Raw genomic sequence first — 13484 nt, forward strand, 5'->3', positions numbered from 1 at the left:
GCAAGGCCTTACCAGATATCTACTTACACGATTTTGTTCGCTCATGTAGTATACATATTTCAGGTTTGTCGCAGTGGATCCAGCTTTCATCGCACCAGGCACCACTTCGTGTGGTGGTACCAGTAAGGTTAAATGGACCAAGTATAGTGCATAATATTTTGTCCAAAAGCTCCTTCTAATTCACAGCACACAGTCGACAGGTCGAATGTAGGTCTCAGTGCGTTTTACACTCAGCATGTTGGCACTGATCCATCCTGCAGGGCTCATAGCAGCAAGAGCAACCGCTCTACTCACAGACGCCTTAATTCTCATCCTGACTTGGATTAAATTAGCCCAACATCGCAAGGCTTTACTACGTAATCTTTCAAGTTCACGGGTCTCCACAGTTTTGGTAAAGGATAGTTCGTATCCATTATCATCAACTATCAACGGTATACTCATTGAATCCAGCGGGCATATATTTTGGGTGTGCCACTTTCCATGCAGGATAGCAACTGCAACGACGGGCTGAGTCCCGTGCACAGATTGCTTTCTATTGTGAACACCATTGGGATAATCGTGGGAAGGTTACTCTTTGTGAGTCCCAGCTCACACAGTGACTCGTGAATGCTAAGACTCGGTTATATTTAGTATGCTACAGTCATGGCCGACATATCTACCACGTGAGCACACAGCAATAGATTCGAAAGTTTAGCAATCTCAGGTTTTGGAAGTCTGACAGCCATTTTGTCATGCCGCCTCCTGCTTGACATACGAGAGCTGTCCGATTCGACACAAGTAGAGAATTCTCTCTTCAAAATGGTGGAATCAGCCCTGCTTGGCGTAGCTTCAGGTACGACAGGTCGTCGACAGTCGTCTTTCTCCTACTGAGTTGCCATGGTTTTCGTGCTCAGAAGAACAATTCAAAGAGGGGGAGGATAGTGTAACCATCATCTCTAATGCTGACTTTGAACTTGCAGACATAAGCGGTCAAACCCCAGATCACGTCGAGCCCGCGAGCGGTGACAATCAGCCGCTGCATACACTTCCTGCCCCTTAATTTGACCCTTTGTATTAGTTTTGGGAGGCCTATCAGTGGCTGCTTCAATGCGTGATAATGCAGTTTCAGGAATAGCGTCTCGCGCTGTATATTCCACTGCATCGGCAACGGTCGAGCGCTGCATTGACAACCAATATCTGAGGGCTCGATTTTTGCTGATGTGCAACAGTAGTGTGCAATTGGAATCTCATTCCTGAAATCAGATTTGTACATTGTACCTACTCTGTTGGGTATCGCACACTGGTGGCGCTCGCGCCGGCTGCCTCGAGCTGAGTCACAGTGGTAGATTGGAAAATCATAGTTCCCGGCTGTCCGATTGTTCAGTACCGATCGTTGAGCTCGAGGATCGACCCCTTGGACCTCGCTTGAATTTTGAACCAGAGTGAATGGCGATTGAATTACGATCAGATCCACAACCCTCGTGAGTGACTAAAATTGATGTCTTCACCAGGTCAAATCATTCGAATGGAAGGTGTTACAGCGACTTCATGTGTTCTGAGTTATGATACATCGCGATGTTTGATATAACCTCTTTGGTACTAGGCCAGTGCAGTACTGATCGGGTGAAGCAGCACTGGTCACTGGCGACCAACATCTAAGCTAGCTAGAGAAACCGGATATGTACAAATTGTACTGTGGTGCAACGAAAGCAGAGCGAAAAAGACAACGAGAACCGTGGCTGAAAATATCATGAATCGTGCAATCTACGAATGAAAACCAGATAAATTAAGTAGGACCTCCATCATCGGAGCCATCCCATGATCGCTTCATGGGGAGTTGGTTTATTGAGTACAACGGTAGTTCACCGTCATGATATGCGACAGACCGCTGTCTCCACTCGTGCTGCCGACGATCATCTACCCGCGGGGAAGAGTATTGCAGCTCATCGGAATAGTATGAACCCTGCGACTGTTGCAGAATAGGATGTGAGAGTTGAAGCTGCGGATGCAAGGGGGGTTGAGGCTGAGCCAACAGCACCGGGGAGTGACAAGTCCTGCCGGTAACTGTCTGCTCGAGGGTAGCGATTTCCTCCATCATGCGTTGGTTCGCATACTTCAGCTGTTGCAGCTCATACTGCCAGCTACTTCCTCTCGCGATCCTCAGCTCGTCGAAAACGCTGTCGCCCAGTGGATGCACGATATATCCAGCGCGAGGTATCGTCAACGACGAATGGTCGCAGAGTTTGATCTGGCATACGACTGGGCTGGGAAAGTTCTGCCTATGTGAGCCATATGGTGATGAAGAACCATCGCACCATGAGATGAGCTCATTGCTGTCTTGGGAACGATACAAAATCATTTGTACGACAACCTGAGCTCCGTCTTTTCGCTTCATCTCGCACGTCGTACTCCTGGTATCCAAGATTGCATCAGCAGCAGACACACGAGCTAGCTCTTCTTGAATACTCTGCTGTTGGCTTGCGGAAGACGATCCGCATACAAAGTCGTTCACGGTCCTCCCGATAACTTCTCCTGTGCCCCAGCCGAGTACGTCCCGCACAGCCATGCTGACGAACAAGAAAGTCCCATGTCTGCTCAGTAGGCCCCAGAACTCCGTCTCAACCTCACCATTCTCATCGTCTTCAGTAGACGCACCCGCCGCCGTTCCCGAACATGGTACAGGAACAGACAGTCCACCAGCGCGGGCGATAGGGCTCCAATTCAATCGGGGGATATTGCGGATTCGACCGCTGAGAATGATCGCCTTTCGCCCCTTTCCGGGCTCAATGTGTAGTCGCCCCCTGCATTCGACCCAGACCATATTTCCTGCTTTAGTGGACATCCTAAAGAGCAGGTCGACTCGCCTAGGATTGCCATGCGACTCACTACTTGTGACATGTGCACTGCTGGGCCCAGGAGTTATCGAACTTTCTTTCAGCTCGCGCATGAGAGGAACGACGTCTGCGGGGTGACAGAAGTCCACGAGAGACTTGCCGACAAGATCTTCAGGCGTGTACCCAAGGACACGTCGTACGGCCGGGGCAACGTATAGGAAGGCGCCTTTGAGAGAAACGACATGTATGAAATCCAGGGTACTCTCGAGCAGCATCATATTCAACGGCTGGTTCCCATCGTATTGGTCAGGCTTGTCTCCTGCAGCAGGCGCAAGTGGGAATACGGTGGACGCATAGATTGGAATAGAATCGACGAACGCGGAATCGGAAAGAAGTGTGTGAAGCTCGTTAGAGACGCCACGCATTGCTGCCGAGTTGGTTCGCCAGTTACGCACAATGCCGGTGGATGGAGATGAGAAGGAATGCTTCCGGCTATAATCAACAAGAAAGGTGCCATCCTTGAGTTTTTGCAAAATGGCATTAGGCTGCTCTGTGAGATCCACCTGGAATCCAACGTGATAGACGATGTCATCGATTTCGTCTGGGCCATTATTCACGCCTCCAGTGATAGGTACGACCGTCACCAGGTTGATGAATGCCGTACCGCCCTTCCTGTAATTAACAATGCTGGTCTGACACTCCTTCCCCTGTGCCAAACACTGCTTGAGATTCATCACGGCCTCTGGCGATGTGTGTCGCCGCAGTTCGCCTCGCTGAACGCGCCCATCAGGAGATTGCAAAAAGCGGCAATTTCTGCCGAGGATCTCGTGTTCCTCATATCCAGTGAGTTTGCAAAATGTGGGGGACACATATACTAGGAGAGATGGCGGTCAGATGTACAGTAGAAGCCGATACGGACAAAACGTACCTATCGGCGAATCATAGCGGCGAACGTCCGACACAACGAATGAACATGTCATGTCCACCGGACCTAGGACGATCTTGGGATCCGGACGAGAAGCCACACGGCTCAGTATGGAAAGCAGGTCAAAGCCAGTAGTGGAATAAACAGGCAAGCCGTAGGACGAAGGTATGGGCAACGGCAAAGATGGAGGGACGTAAGGATTTTGAGAAAGTGAGGCCGGTAGCTGAGGCGCAGGGACGGAAACGAGTGATGCACAACTAGATGCATGTGAAGCGGGAAGGTACGAGTGCCGATAAGATTGCGGAAGCGTGTGATCAGAGGAGAATGAGCGATTTGATGACGGGTATTGGTGCGAAAACGAAAGCTGCTGGGAGAGAGCGGGGAGCTGAAGCCCTTGCTGATGTAGATTGTGTGGGGGATATTGTTGGTATTTATGTGCGGCGGAGCCGGATGCTCTGGTGGGATAGATGTAACATCCAAGAGGGGAGTTAGAGAATAGGACTCACAGGTTATCAGAGTACTTGCTATGTGCAGGGTCAGAAAACCAGGAGGATGTAAGGGAGGCGGTGGAAGGGAGGAAGCCCGGCGGGAGGACCTCGGCGCCGCCTCCTGGGGCAAGGGTGGGGGCACCGAGGATGAGGGTGGGGACCTGGAATTGGACGTTGTTTGAAAATGTCGAAGAGTCCACGCCGAGGGCGACATCGCGAGGATCGTGGTTGTAGCTTTCGAGGACAGGGCCTGGGACAGGGGCCGCCTCGAGATACCTCTGAAAAGGCATTTGGGGAGGCAGACGGGAGGCTAGAGTAGGGCTGGAGAAATAGGCGTGGGCGAGGGCATGGGCGAGGCGAGGGGAACGGAAAGGGTGGAGGAGATGATGAAGAGGAGGAATGAATGGGCGTAAATTGCCGAGGGGGAGCAATGGACGCGTGCCCGAAGGTGGGCCATCTATGTCCCGAAAACGGCAGTCGAAGCAAGCATGTGGGCCCTTATGGGACCTGTCAGGACCCCGGGTGGCCCCGTCCTGGCGCAGCCTCGGAGTGCCGCTGTACGAGGATATGGCATCTCCGCGACTTGTGTTCGCTACAATCCCAGGCTAGACGACGGGACGTGCCACTCAACCAGCGGGAGGAAGATCGCGCTGGGCGGGACCAGGGGTCCTGCAGCGGGGGGGACTTCGAGTCCGCGCATTTCGGATGGCGGGGCCTCCCCAGCCACCGCTGTCCCTTGCCTGCGGACCCCGGCCGGCCGATGACATTCGCATCCGCCTGCTCCCTGCCCGAGACCCCCGAGGGGCTTGCTTATGTGTGTGCGCGGGAGGCGGAGTGCACGTCGCTCCTAAGCTGACAGGAACCGCCCAACAAGTGACGTCCGATCCTGATCCTCCTCCGTCCGCCGTAAATCGTCGCTCCAATCGGCCTACTACCTACGGCAACCCTCCTCCTCTCCTGCGCATGGCAACCCTCTTTCTCTACTCCTCACCCCATCTCTCATTTCTGTTTCTCCTCTCATCATCGCACCGACGCCCTGTCACCCCAACAGCGCAACAGAGCCGCACACGCTCGTTCAGTGACTGAAACTCGTGATCGTCGGCGGGGTGCTCTCCACCTCCATATCCCGAGCTCATTCCTTCAGGTTGTCGCTGACTGAAACCCCACTCGCCCTAGTCTCAGAAGAGTTACGATCTTGCGTTTCATCTAATGTGCCCATCCCACTCTCCGCCATTCCTGATCCCCTTCATGGTTGGTTGGTACATGTGGTATACGACTGACTACCTTTGCGGCTCTATACCCGCATTCTCCGCACCCCACATTTCGTTTCGTTTTGGGACCCACTGTAGGGTCGCACATACTTAGCGTCCTTGAAATACAAGACGTAGTACTTGCAATCCTGTCCCCGCGCGTGTCCTCTAGGCTCCGTCTTGTCCCTGCTCGCCTGTTATGGAAACGCAGCGCCCACGCCCCGCCGCTGACTTAGGTAAGTTTGTGAGCGTAGCACCCAAATTAGGCATAGAGCGTCTTGCGTATAGCTTGGAATTTGAGCGGGCCGGCGGGGGTTGGGCGGGGAACAACTTGTGTCGAAACGCGCCGGGACTCTACGGAAACTCAGTCACGATCCCGCCATTGCCCTGCGCTTGTAGTCGACGTGGGGTTGCTCGGGGCTGCTCAAACCGGCTTGTCAGAGTGGTCGTGGGCAGCATCTGGGCGCGAATAATGTCGACGAAGACACCCCGGCTCTGTCAACCAGCTCTCAGACCGTGATCATAGCAATTGCGGTGGTTTCAAGCGATGACGTAAGGTCACATGATCGCGATCGATATATCGTAGTCGCGTCTATGATTGCAGGCGCCGATAGCGCGGGTCCCAGACTATATCTTCTCCTCCGTGCTCTACCATCTGCATCGTCCCCAGCCTCCAGTCCCCTACTCTTTCAAATCTTCAAATAACATGGGTGTACTTGACATTGTCCCTGTACGTTGATATACTTAGTCAATCTCGCCTGCAACTCACAGTAATTCCAGGCCGGTGTCTTGACTGGCGACAACGTCCGCAAGCTTTTCGAGTATGCAAAGGAGCAACAGGTGCGTGTTTTCCTCTCTCAAACCACTGTTTTATCCATCTTGTCTCTTTAGTTTGCCATTCCCGTGAGTTTCGCCACCACCTTCCCATTTCTTGCTTACACAATGGTCATACTGCTGCAAACGTCAGGCCATCGTAAGTTTACCTCTTCTATTTCTTCGTGCAGCTAGCATAGTTTATCGTGTAATTATTGTAGAACGTGACATCCTCTTCAACTGCGAATGCGGTGCTTGAGGCTGCCCGGTTAGCCATCTCCCCTATCTCCGCTCCGCTGCGCCGCATTCAATCTCGTCTGGTCTAGTGACATCAAGAGCCCCATCATCATCCAAGTCTCGCAGGGTGGCTCGGCCTACTTTGCTGGAAAAGGTCTTGCCAACGACAAGCAGCAAGCCTCTATCGCGGGCGCCGTCGCCGCTGCCCACCACGTCCGCATCCTTGCAAAGGAATATGGCGTGTAAGCATTACATCATATTCTCTATTTCTGAATTTCTCCGAGCCCGTCTATCCGTCTAGTCCCGTAGTGCTACACTCAGACCATTGTGCGAAGAAGTTGCTGCCGTGGTTTGACGGCATGCTCAAAGCCGACGAAGACTACTACAAAGTGCACCAGGAGCCGCTCTTCTCGTCGCACATGCTCGACCTCTCCGAGGAGTCCAAGGAGGAGAACATCGAGACCTGTGTAGCCTACTTCAAGCGCATGGCACCCATTGGCCTGTGGCTCGAGATGGAGATTGGCATCACTGGCGGTGAGGAGGACGGTGTCGACAACACCGGCGTAGATAGCAGCCGGCTCTACACGCAGCCCCCAGACATCTATGACGTGCACACCGCACTAGCCGCCATCAGCCCGAACTTCAGCATAGCGGCTGCCTTCGGTAACGTACATGGCGTTTACAAGCCCGGCAATGTGCGTCTACACCCTGAGCTGCTCCAGAAGCACCAGCTATATGCGGAAGAAAAGACCGGCAAGAAGAAGCCTCTGTGAGTATAGTGCGTATATGCACCCATGGCCGCACTGACAGTTGCGCTGGCCCGCGTAGTTTCCTCGTCTTCCACGGTGGCTCTGGTTCCACGAAAGAGGAGATCAAGACAGCCGTGGAGAACGGCGTCGTCAAGATGAACGTGGACACGGGTAAACAGACTTGCCTCAGCACGTTGGTACCTCTCGCTGACCCATATCTTGTCACTATTGCTAGACACGCAATTCGCTTACCTAGTCGGTATCCGGGTAAGTGTCCCATTCCTGTCAAGAGACAGTCCGGGCGTTCATCAGCGATTATTATCTAGGATTTTGTCCAGAACAAGTCTGGCTACCTCCAGTCCCAGGTTGGCAACCCTGAAGGTGCAGATAAGCCCAACAAGAAGGTTTGTCTAGCCTGGATGTGGCGGTCTCGTTCGGAAGCTAATATATCAACAGTACTATGATCCCCGTGTCTGGGTCCGCGAGGGAGAGAAGACCTTGACGGCGCGCGTCAAGGAGGCGTGCGCTGACCTCGGCAACGTCAGTGCGTATCAGTTTCACATTCCTGCCTGCGGCGTTAGTTTCAATCACTGACGACATCACATGATATCAGGCCGCCTGTGATGTTTCCATTGGCGGCGTATTAGCGAAAACGAAGAAAGAAGCTTGTTGTACATGTACGATGTAGTGAACTTTACCAATACGATGCAGTTTTCCCTGTGATATCACTTTTCACGCTCCGCCTCCTCATATTTGCGGTAAATTAGAGCTCCGCTCAAAAAAAAAAGACGACCTGTCGGCAAGACCCTGCGCTACAGAGCACACTATGTACTAAAGATATAGCCTATCACTTACGACGAACGCATTTTAGTATGGCTAGCTTACAAGGCTACGTTGACCGTAAGTCTCCACTCTCCTATGCTTTGCTCTCTTGATCTGTATCCATTAAATTTGTTGAAGGGATTGCGGTCTTACTTGCTCCGTATACATCTCAGATTGTGTTCTGCTCATCCTCCAGGATGGTCGTTCGATTATAGTGCGTCATTATGCATGAATATAATCGTGTTCGGCGGCTCACGTATGCTCCCCTCGGCCCTGCTTTCTTCAGGGTGTCATGGCTGGGTACGACCAGAAATCGAATGTGGTCTTGTCGGATTCGAAGGAGCGCGTTTATAGCGCAGACGAGGGTGTCGAGGAAATCCCTCTGGGCCTCTATCTTGTAAAGGGTGACCAGATGTACGTGTGCCTGCTCCATATGTCTTCGCGACCTGTCGTCTAAAAGGATCTCGCTAGTGTCTTGATCGGTGAAGTCAATGAAGCACTTGACCAGTCCGTCGATTTGGCGACAATACGCGCCGAGCCGCTACCTCCAATTCGTTATTGATGTTTGCGGAAAGCACGACTCACGTTTTTTGGACCGCTACAGGCTCGCGAGTCCCTAGGCTTAGTGGCCGTCATGGAAGGGAGCGGCACAAAAGGCCTCCTACACCACACCGGTAACGCGCAATGTGAGACGAGTGAAGATAGGCCAATCAAGCGCGTTGTGGATGTCATTGGTATGAGTATTTGGACAGGAGGTATATTGAAGCGAAGGTTTACACTCGTTCTTCAATCACGCAAATTACAATACCTTCTGATAGCGTCGCCGTGTCTCTGTAGTCCACATTCCCGAGGTTCGTAATCTGGAGTTGCTATATGGCAAAGCACTATTCAAATAACGTAAAAATATAAGATAAATGAAATGATGAAGATTGTATGTTGATTGTGATATATGTTACATGCCCGACGTGCAAGGTCGTTAAGTACAGCGCTGTGTGATTATGACGGTGCAATACAGTGCGATGGTATACTAACAATAGCAGTCCAATTGATCGTTGATCGTTTCTCCCTCACGGCAATGGCTCGCGATTGCTCGACAGCCGATTGAGGTGGATGTACACATCCGTTCCGAATCCGTCCATTGAGATTAGCCTAAGATCACCCCCGAAATACCGCGCATACTGAAACGACCAAGTGATCAGTTTCTGCTACATCGTTCACATCATTGAAAGGAGAACACAGACCAGTCGCGACAAGGGAAGCCCGTACCCGAACCCGGCCATAGGTGCCTTGAAATCACTCGCCTGAAAATCTTGATCGATATTCTGTCCCTCCATGGTCGTATACATATATGTCCAGATGAGCGGAATGGCGCTCCGCGGAATGCCCCCTCCCTCATCGGAAATCTTGACCGTGATGTCTTCCTTACCCTCTACGACGATTACCTTGATGGGAGGAAAATGGTCTTCGTTCTCTGGCCCGTACCGCTCCACAACGGCACGCAGGGAGTTCTTCAAAAGTTCAAAACAGATGTGAGAAAGATGACCCGGCACATATGGAAAGTGCAGGTCGTTCGGACAGATGAGCTGCACCGGTGGTCCCTTGAACATGGCATAATGTTCCTCGCAGACAAAGCTAACAGAACAATTGAAAAGATGCAGAAGCCTGTTGGTCATAGACACCTACCGAGCATTCTCGATCGCCTCCTGGACAATATCATGTACATTCTGTGATACGCGGAGTTAGAAGACATGAGGAAGACAGTACATTGAGCGGACATACTGCACGCGTACAAATGATTCCAACATAGTCCGGATGGGGTTGTAAGGTGTTGAGAGCAATGTCTGTATGAACCTCAGTGCTGAGGTCTGTTGAAACCACCCGACCAGTACTTACGCTGGCCTATAAGGAACCGGATGCCTATACGCGAGAGGTAGAATCGGTCTAGCCAATGCTGCACATCGAGATTGATATTCCGGGCATTCTGACTGCGCTTCCACTCAAGCACGCCCTGTGCGACCGTAGTCACCGTGGGGTCGTGCCGCCGCTTAATGGACTCGAGTTGTTTCGTGAAGCGGCGATTAAAATCTTGAACCTCGGGTGGCCAGTTTATAGATGAGGTATCTGCGTAATATCTGTCGAGGCAGTCAGTAAGCAAGAACGTGATGACTGCTTCGCCGCGCACCGTCTTTCCATCGGTACACGCAACTTTGTGCTAAACCCGTTTGCATTTCCGCTCCCGCTCTGGGAACTGGACGCACTGCTAAACCCATTCTCCAGCGGAATGCCATAATCATCGGCGCCGAAGTAAGGCTGGGAGGGATTTGGCGTGGACTCTGGGAGGGTAATCTCGGTAGGGGCTACCGCAAGTGCTTCCCGAATAGAGGAGGGCAACTTGGGTGACGGAAATGAAATAAGCTCCTATTCGATTCAGTGGTGTTAGTGTAAGGAAGGGACAAACAATTATGATGCCGTGGGGCAGAACGGACCTCGAATGACTGAGCATACCAATCCTTGACTTTGCAAATCGAGGGCATTACGCTGAGATTGTGAGGGAGCTGGTCCAGTTCTTTCACCCTGTGAGCCAGACGAACAGGGAGTTCCTCTGCCACAGTATGAATATAATGAGCCACATGAAGACGCAGGTGTTCGTACCGAGCAAGAATTGGCTGGCTCTGAGAAGGGTTCCCTGGCTGGGGTTCTGCCCGAACCGCACCATTTGCTGCAGAGACACTGTGCATGGGGAAGGGTGAATCATCCGAGAGGGTACGAACGTTGCCACTGACCGCCTGTCTGGGGGAAGGAGGCATAGTGATGGATCCTCTCCCATAAGCCCGGTGTTATGCGGAACATCGTTGGGAGTGGGGGGCGAGTGGGAAGGTGGTCAGTGCATGCGCTTGTGGCCTGTGCAAGACGGCGAGGAGAGGTGGAAGGACGAGAGGACGAGTCACATGCGAGCTGGAACTGCAATCGAGGCAAGGCGAGTGCAAGTCCGAATCCCGATTGCCGCACCCCTTAGACGCCCACCCGCCACCGTTTCAAGGCGACAAGGCTTTCACATGTTTCGTGTTCCCCAGCCACTCCTCGCCTCCGACGCAACCGTCTTCAAGATGGCCCATCCGCACACCAATTTCACTCTTACGCTACATGCGCAGGCTATACAAGTACATGCACCCGTCCCCCTGTTCACCTCATCCCTGTCTCACGCGTGTCACCGCTCTACTACCACCGCTTACGCCGGCTTCCACTCAAAGTGGTGTTGTCCTTTACACCCGACCAGTGTCAGCCGCTCTTCCTACTTCGCACCCGCAAATTCTCACCTTTTTTGACCTCACCCGGCCCATCGCACTTCAGATCGTACGAGTGCGCGCCAAAGTAGTCCATCTCTGCTTCCATGAACTGGCTTGGCAGGTGCTTTCCGGCGCAATACTTGTAGTACTCAAGACTGGCACTCAACGCAGGACTGACAGAGCGACAAGCTGCCGCATCAACATGTCGTCGCCACAAACGAGATCTGAGCTCACATGTGTGCGTTCCATTCGATCGCTGTGACAACCACCTTCTTCAGTGCCGGCAACGTACGCCGGACCTCCTCTCCGACAGGCCTTAGTGTGAGTATATTGGTCAGCTTGCACTCCTTCTCGAGAAGCGGCTGCAGGAGGTCAGCGATGTATTCGGAACGAATGATACACCCCTCTCGCCAGATGCGGATGCAACTCGCGAGGTCCACACCCCAGCCTTCATCCGCGCTAGCACGAGCAATCAAATTGAGCCCTTGGGCGAACGACGCCAGGCATGCGCAATATACGGCGAGGCGGAGATCTTCCACAAATGCTTTACAGAACACCTCATCGACTTGTTGTTTCCTGGCTGCACCGAGGGATTCCCCAAGATTATCAACAACAGAAAGCCTCTGGGCCCGATCCGCAGACGCAATGCGAAAAAAATGGGCGCTGGCTATAGTAGGTGCAGAGACATGACGTTTTGTTGCTTCCATAACGGACCATATTCCGGTCCCTAAGAGCCGACAAGTGAGTTGTCGGACTACACTGTGAAATATCGGCCAAACAAACCTTCCGTCTCATCAGCATCTTGTACGACCTTGTCCTGCACCTCGTTCAGGACGTGACTCGGATGATTGTTCGGGTGGTGACGTCCACAGATTTCTGCTCCAATATTGATCAAGAAATTACGTTTCTGGCCGTAAGATGAGTTCAAAATCCCTCTTATCTCGAAATGTTCTCACCAGTTCGCCTTCAGAGCCCCATTCCATGAAAATTTTGGAAATAGTATCCAAATCGATGTTGAGGCATTTGTACATCAACTCCCAGGCTTCATTGACAATACCTAGAATACCCTGTTCGATACCATTGTGGATCATCTTCACATAGTGTCCACAACCGGCCGGTCCCAAATTCACAACGCATGGCAGTCCCGTCTTTGGATCCTTCGCGGCAAATTTTTCTAGCAATGGCATGACTGAATCAAGTGCCCTCTTGTCCCCACTAGGTGAAATGGAAGGACCACGACGAGCAGACTGGTATCCTCCCGAAACACCCATGGAGATATACGAGACGCCATGGGGCTGAAGGTATTTTTGACGACGCTCAGCATTTAAATACCACTCGTTGCCTCCATCAAGGATGATGTCTCCCTCGGCGAGGTGGTCGCGGATGTCCTCGATGATCTTGTCGGCCGCGCTACCGTGGGGGATGCTGAACACGAGGAGCTTGGGCATGCCAGTGCCACCGAGGCTCTCCATGAAGGGCTTATACTCTTTGAACAAAGTGATGCAGTCGCGGTATTTCGCGTCGAGCCCGCCTTCGAAGACGGTCGGAAGAGCGTCTATATTTTCGGGTTTGACGTCGAAGATGGACACTTGAAGGCCGTTTTCGGTGAAGAGCATAGCCAGATTAGAGCCCATGGATCCTGCGCCTACAACGCCCATCTACAATATTGTGTGAGTTATGCGTCCATCCATGCGGGAGAGCACAATCGAACCTTGGAAAATGGTTGTGACATAGTGTTGGCGAATTGTAAGAGATGGTAGTGAAGAGAAGAATGGCTAGTTTCAGTGTTCCTGTGGGTGTATATTGCGTTAGTGTAAGGACGGGATACACTTGTCGTACGTCGCCTCCCAGTGATTGGGAGCTCGCAGTTAGTATCGACGTCATACCTCACGGCCCATTCTCACGTGCTTTTGAGCAGCCTTCAACCTGTTCAAGGTGAGATTGCATACAGGGCTCTATTACAAACCTGAGTACTGTAACTATACTTGATGATGGTACATATTATTGTCCGTATGTGCACCTCCCGGGTATCTCATCGTGTATACCTCCCACCGAAACATCATTGGGCACGAGGACGAGTGACTTCTTCGTAAATTAGTT

General features: G+C 52.2%; 4 protein-coding genes across 4 annotated transcripts; 1 reads left to right on the forward strand and 3 right to left on the reverse strand.

The window, feature by feature from the left end:
- Window positions 1-1765: 1765 nt before the first annotated feature.
- On the reverse strand, window positions 1766-4516 carry FIBRA_00751 (uncharacterized protein; the record flags this gene model as incomplete). The annotated part of the gene is made up of 3 exons (XM_012322639.1): window positions 1766-3687; window positions 3742-4193; window positions 4245-4516. The coding sequence occupies 3 exons, from the start codon at window positions 4514-4516 to the stop codon at window positions 1766-1768; spliced, it is 2646 nt and encodes an 881-aa protein (XP_012178029.1).
- A 1666-nt stretch (window positions 4517-6182) lies between these two features.
- Window positions 6183-8659, forward strand: FIBRA_00752 (uncharacterized protein; the record flags this gene model as incomplete). The annotated part of the gene is made up of 14 exons (XM_012322640.1): window positions 6183-6206; window positions 6257-6316; window positions 6368-6379; window positions 6444-6449; window positions 6511-6557; window positions 6616-6768; window positions 6828-7295; window positions 7355-7446; window positions 7511-7542; window positions 7602-7679; window positions 7732-7819; window positions 8271-8311; window positions 8384-8511; window positions 8569-8659. The coding sequence occupies 14 exons, from the start codon at window positions 6183-6185 to the stop codon at window positions 8657-8659; spliced, it is 1320 nt and encodes a 439-aa protein (XP_012178030.1).
- A 505-nt stretch (window positions 8660-9164) lies between these two features.
- FIBRA_00753 (uncharacterized protein) lies at window positions 9165-10947 on the reverse strand (the record flags this gene model as incomplete). Its single annotated transcript, XM_012322641.1, has 9 exons — window positions 9165-9275; window positions 9339-9729; window positions 9781-9821; window positions 9877-9938; window positions 9991-10229; window positions 10280-10515; window positions 10584-10699; window positions 10750-10827; window positions 10881-10947. The coding sequence occupies 9 exons, from the start codon at window positions 10945-10947 to the stop codon at window positions 9165-9167; spliced, it is 1341 nt and encodes a 446-aa protein (XP_012178031.1).
- A 379-nt stretch (window positions 10948-11326) lies between these two features.
- On the reverse strand, window positions 11327-13116 carry FIBRA_00754 (uncharacterized protein; the record flags this gene model as incomplete). The annotated part of the gene is made up of 6 exons (XM_012322642.1): window positions 11327-11358; window positions 11415-11557; window positions 11619-12111; window positions 12168-12291; window positions 12341-13042; window positions 13096-13116. 6 exons carry the CDS (start codon window positions 13114-13116, stop codon window positions 11327-11329), a joined length of 1515 nt encoding a protein of 504 aa, XP_012178032.1.
- Between the last annotated feature and the right edge of the window lie 368 nt (window positions 13117-13484).

This window comes from Fibroporia radiculosa (genome assembly GCF_000313525.1).
Source record: "Fibroporia radiculosa TFFH 294 genomic supercontigs, scaffold303, whole genome shotgun sequence".
NCBI lineage: Eukaryota > Fungi > Basidiomycota > Agaricomycetes > Polyporales > Fibroporiaceae > Fibroporia > Fibroporia radiculosa.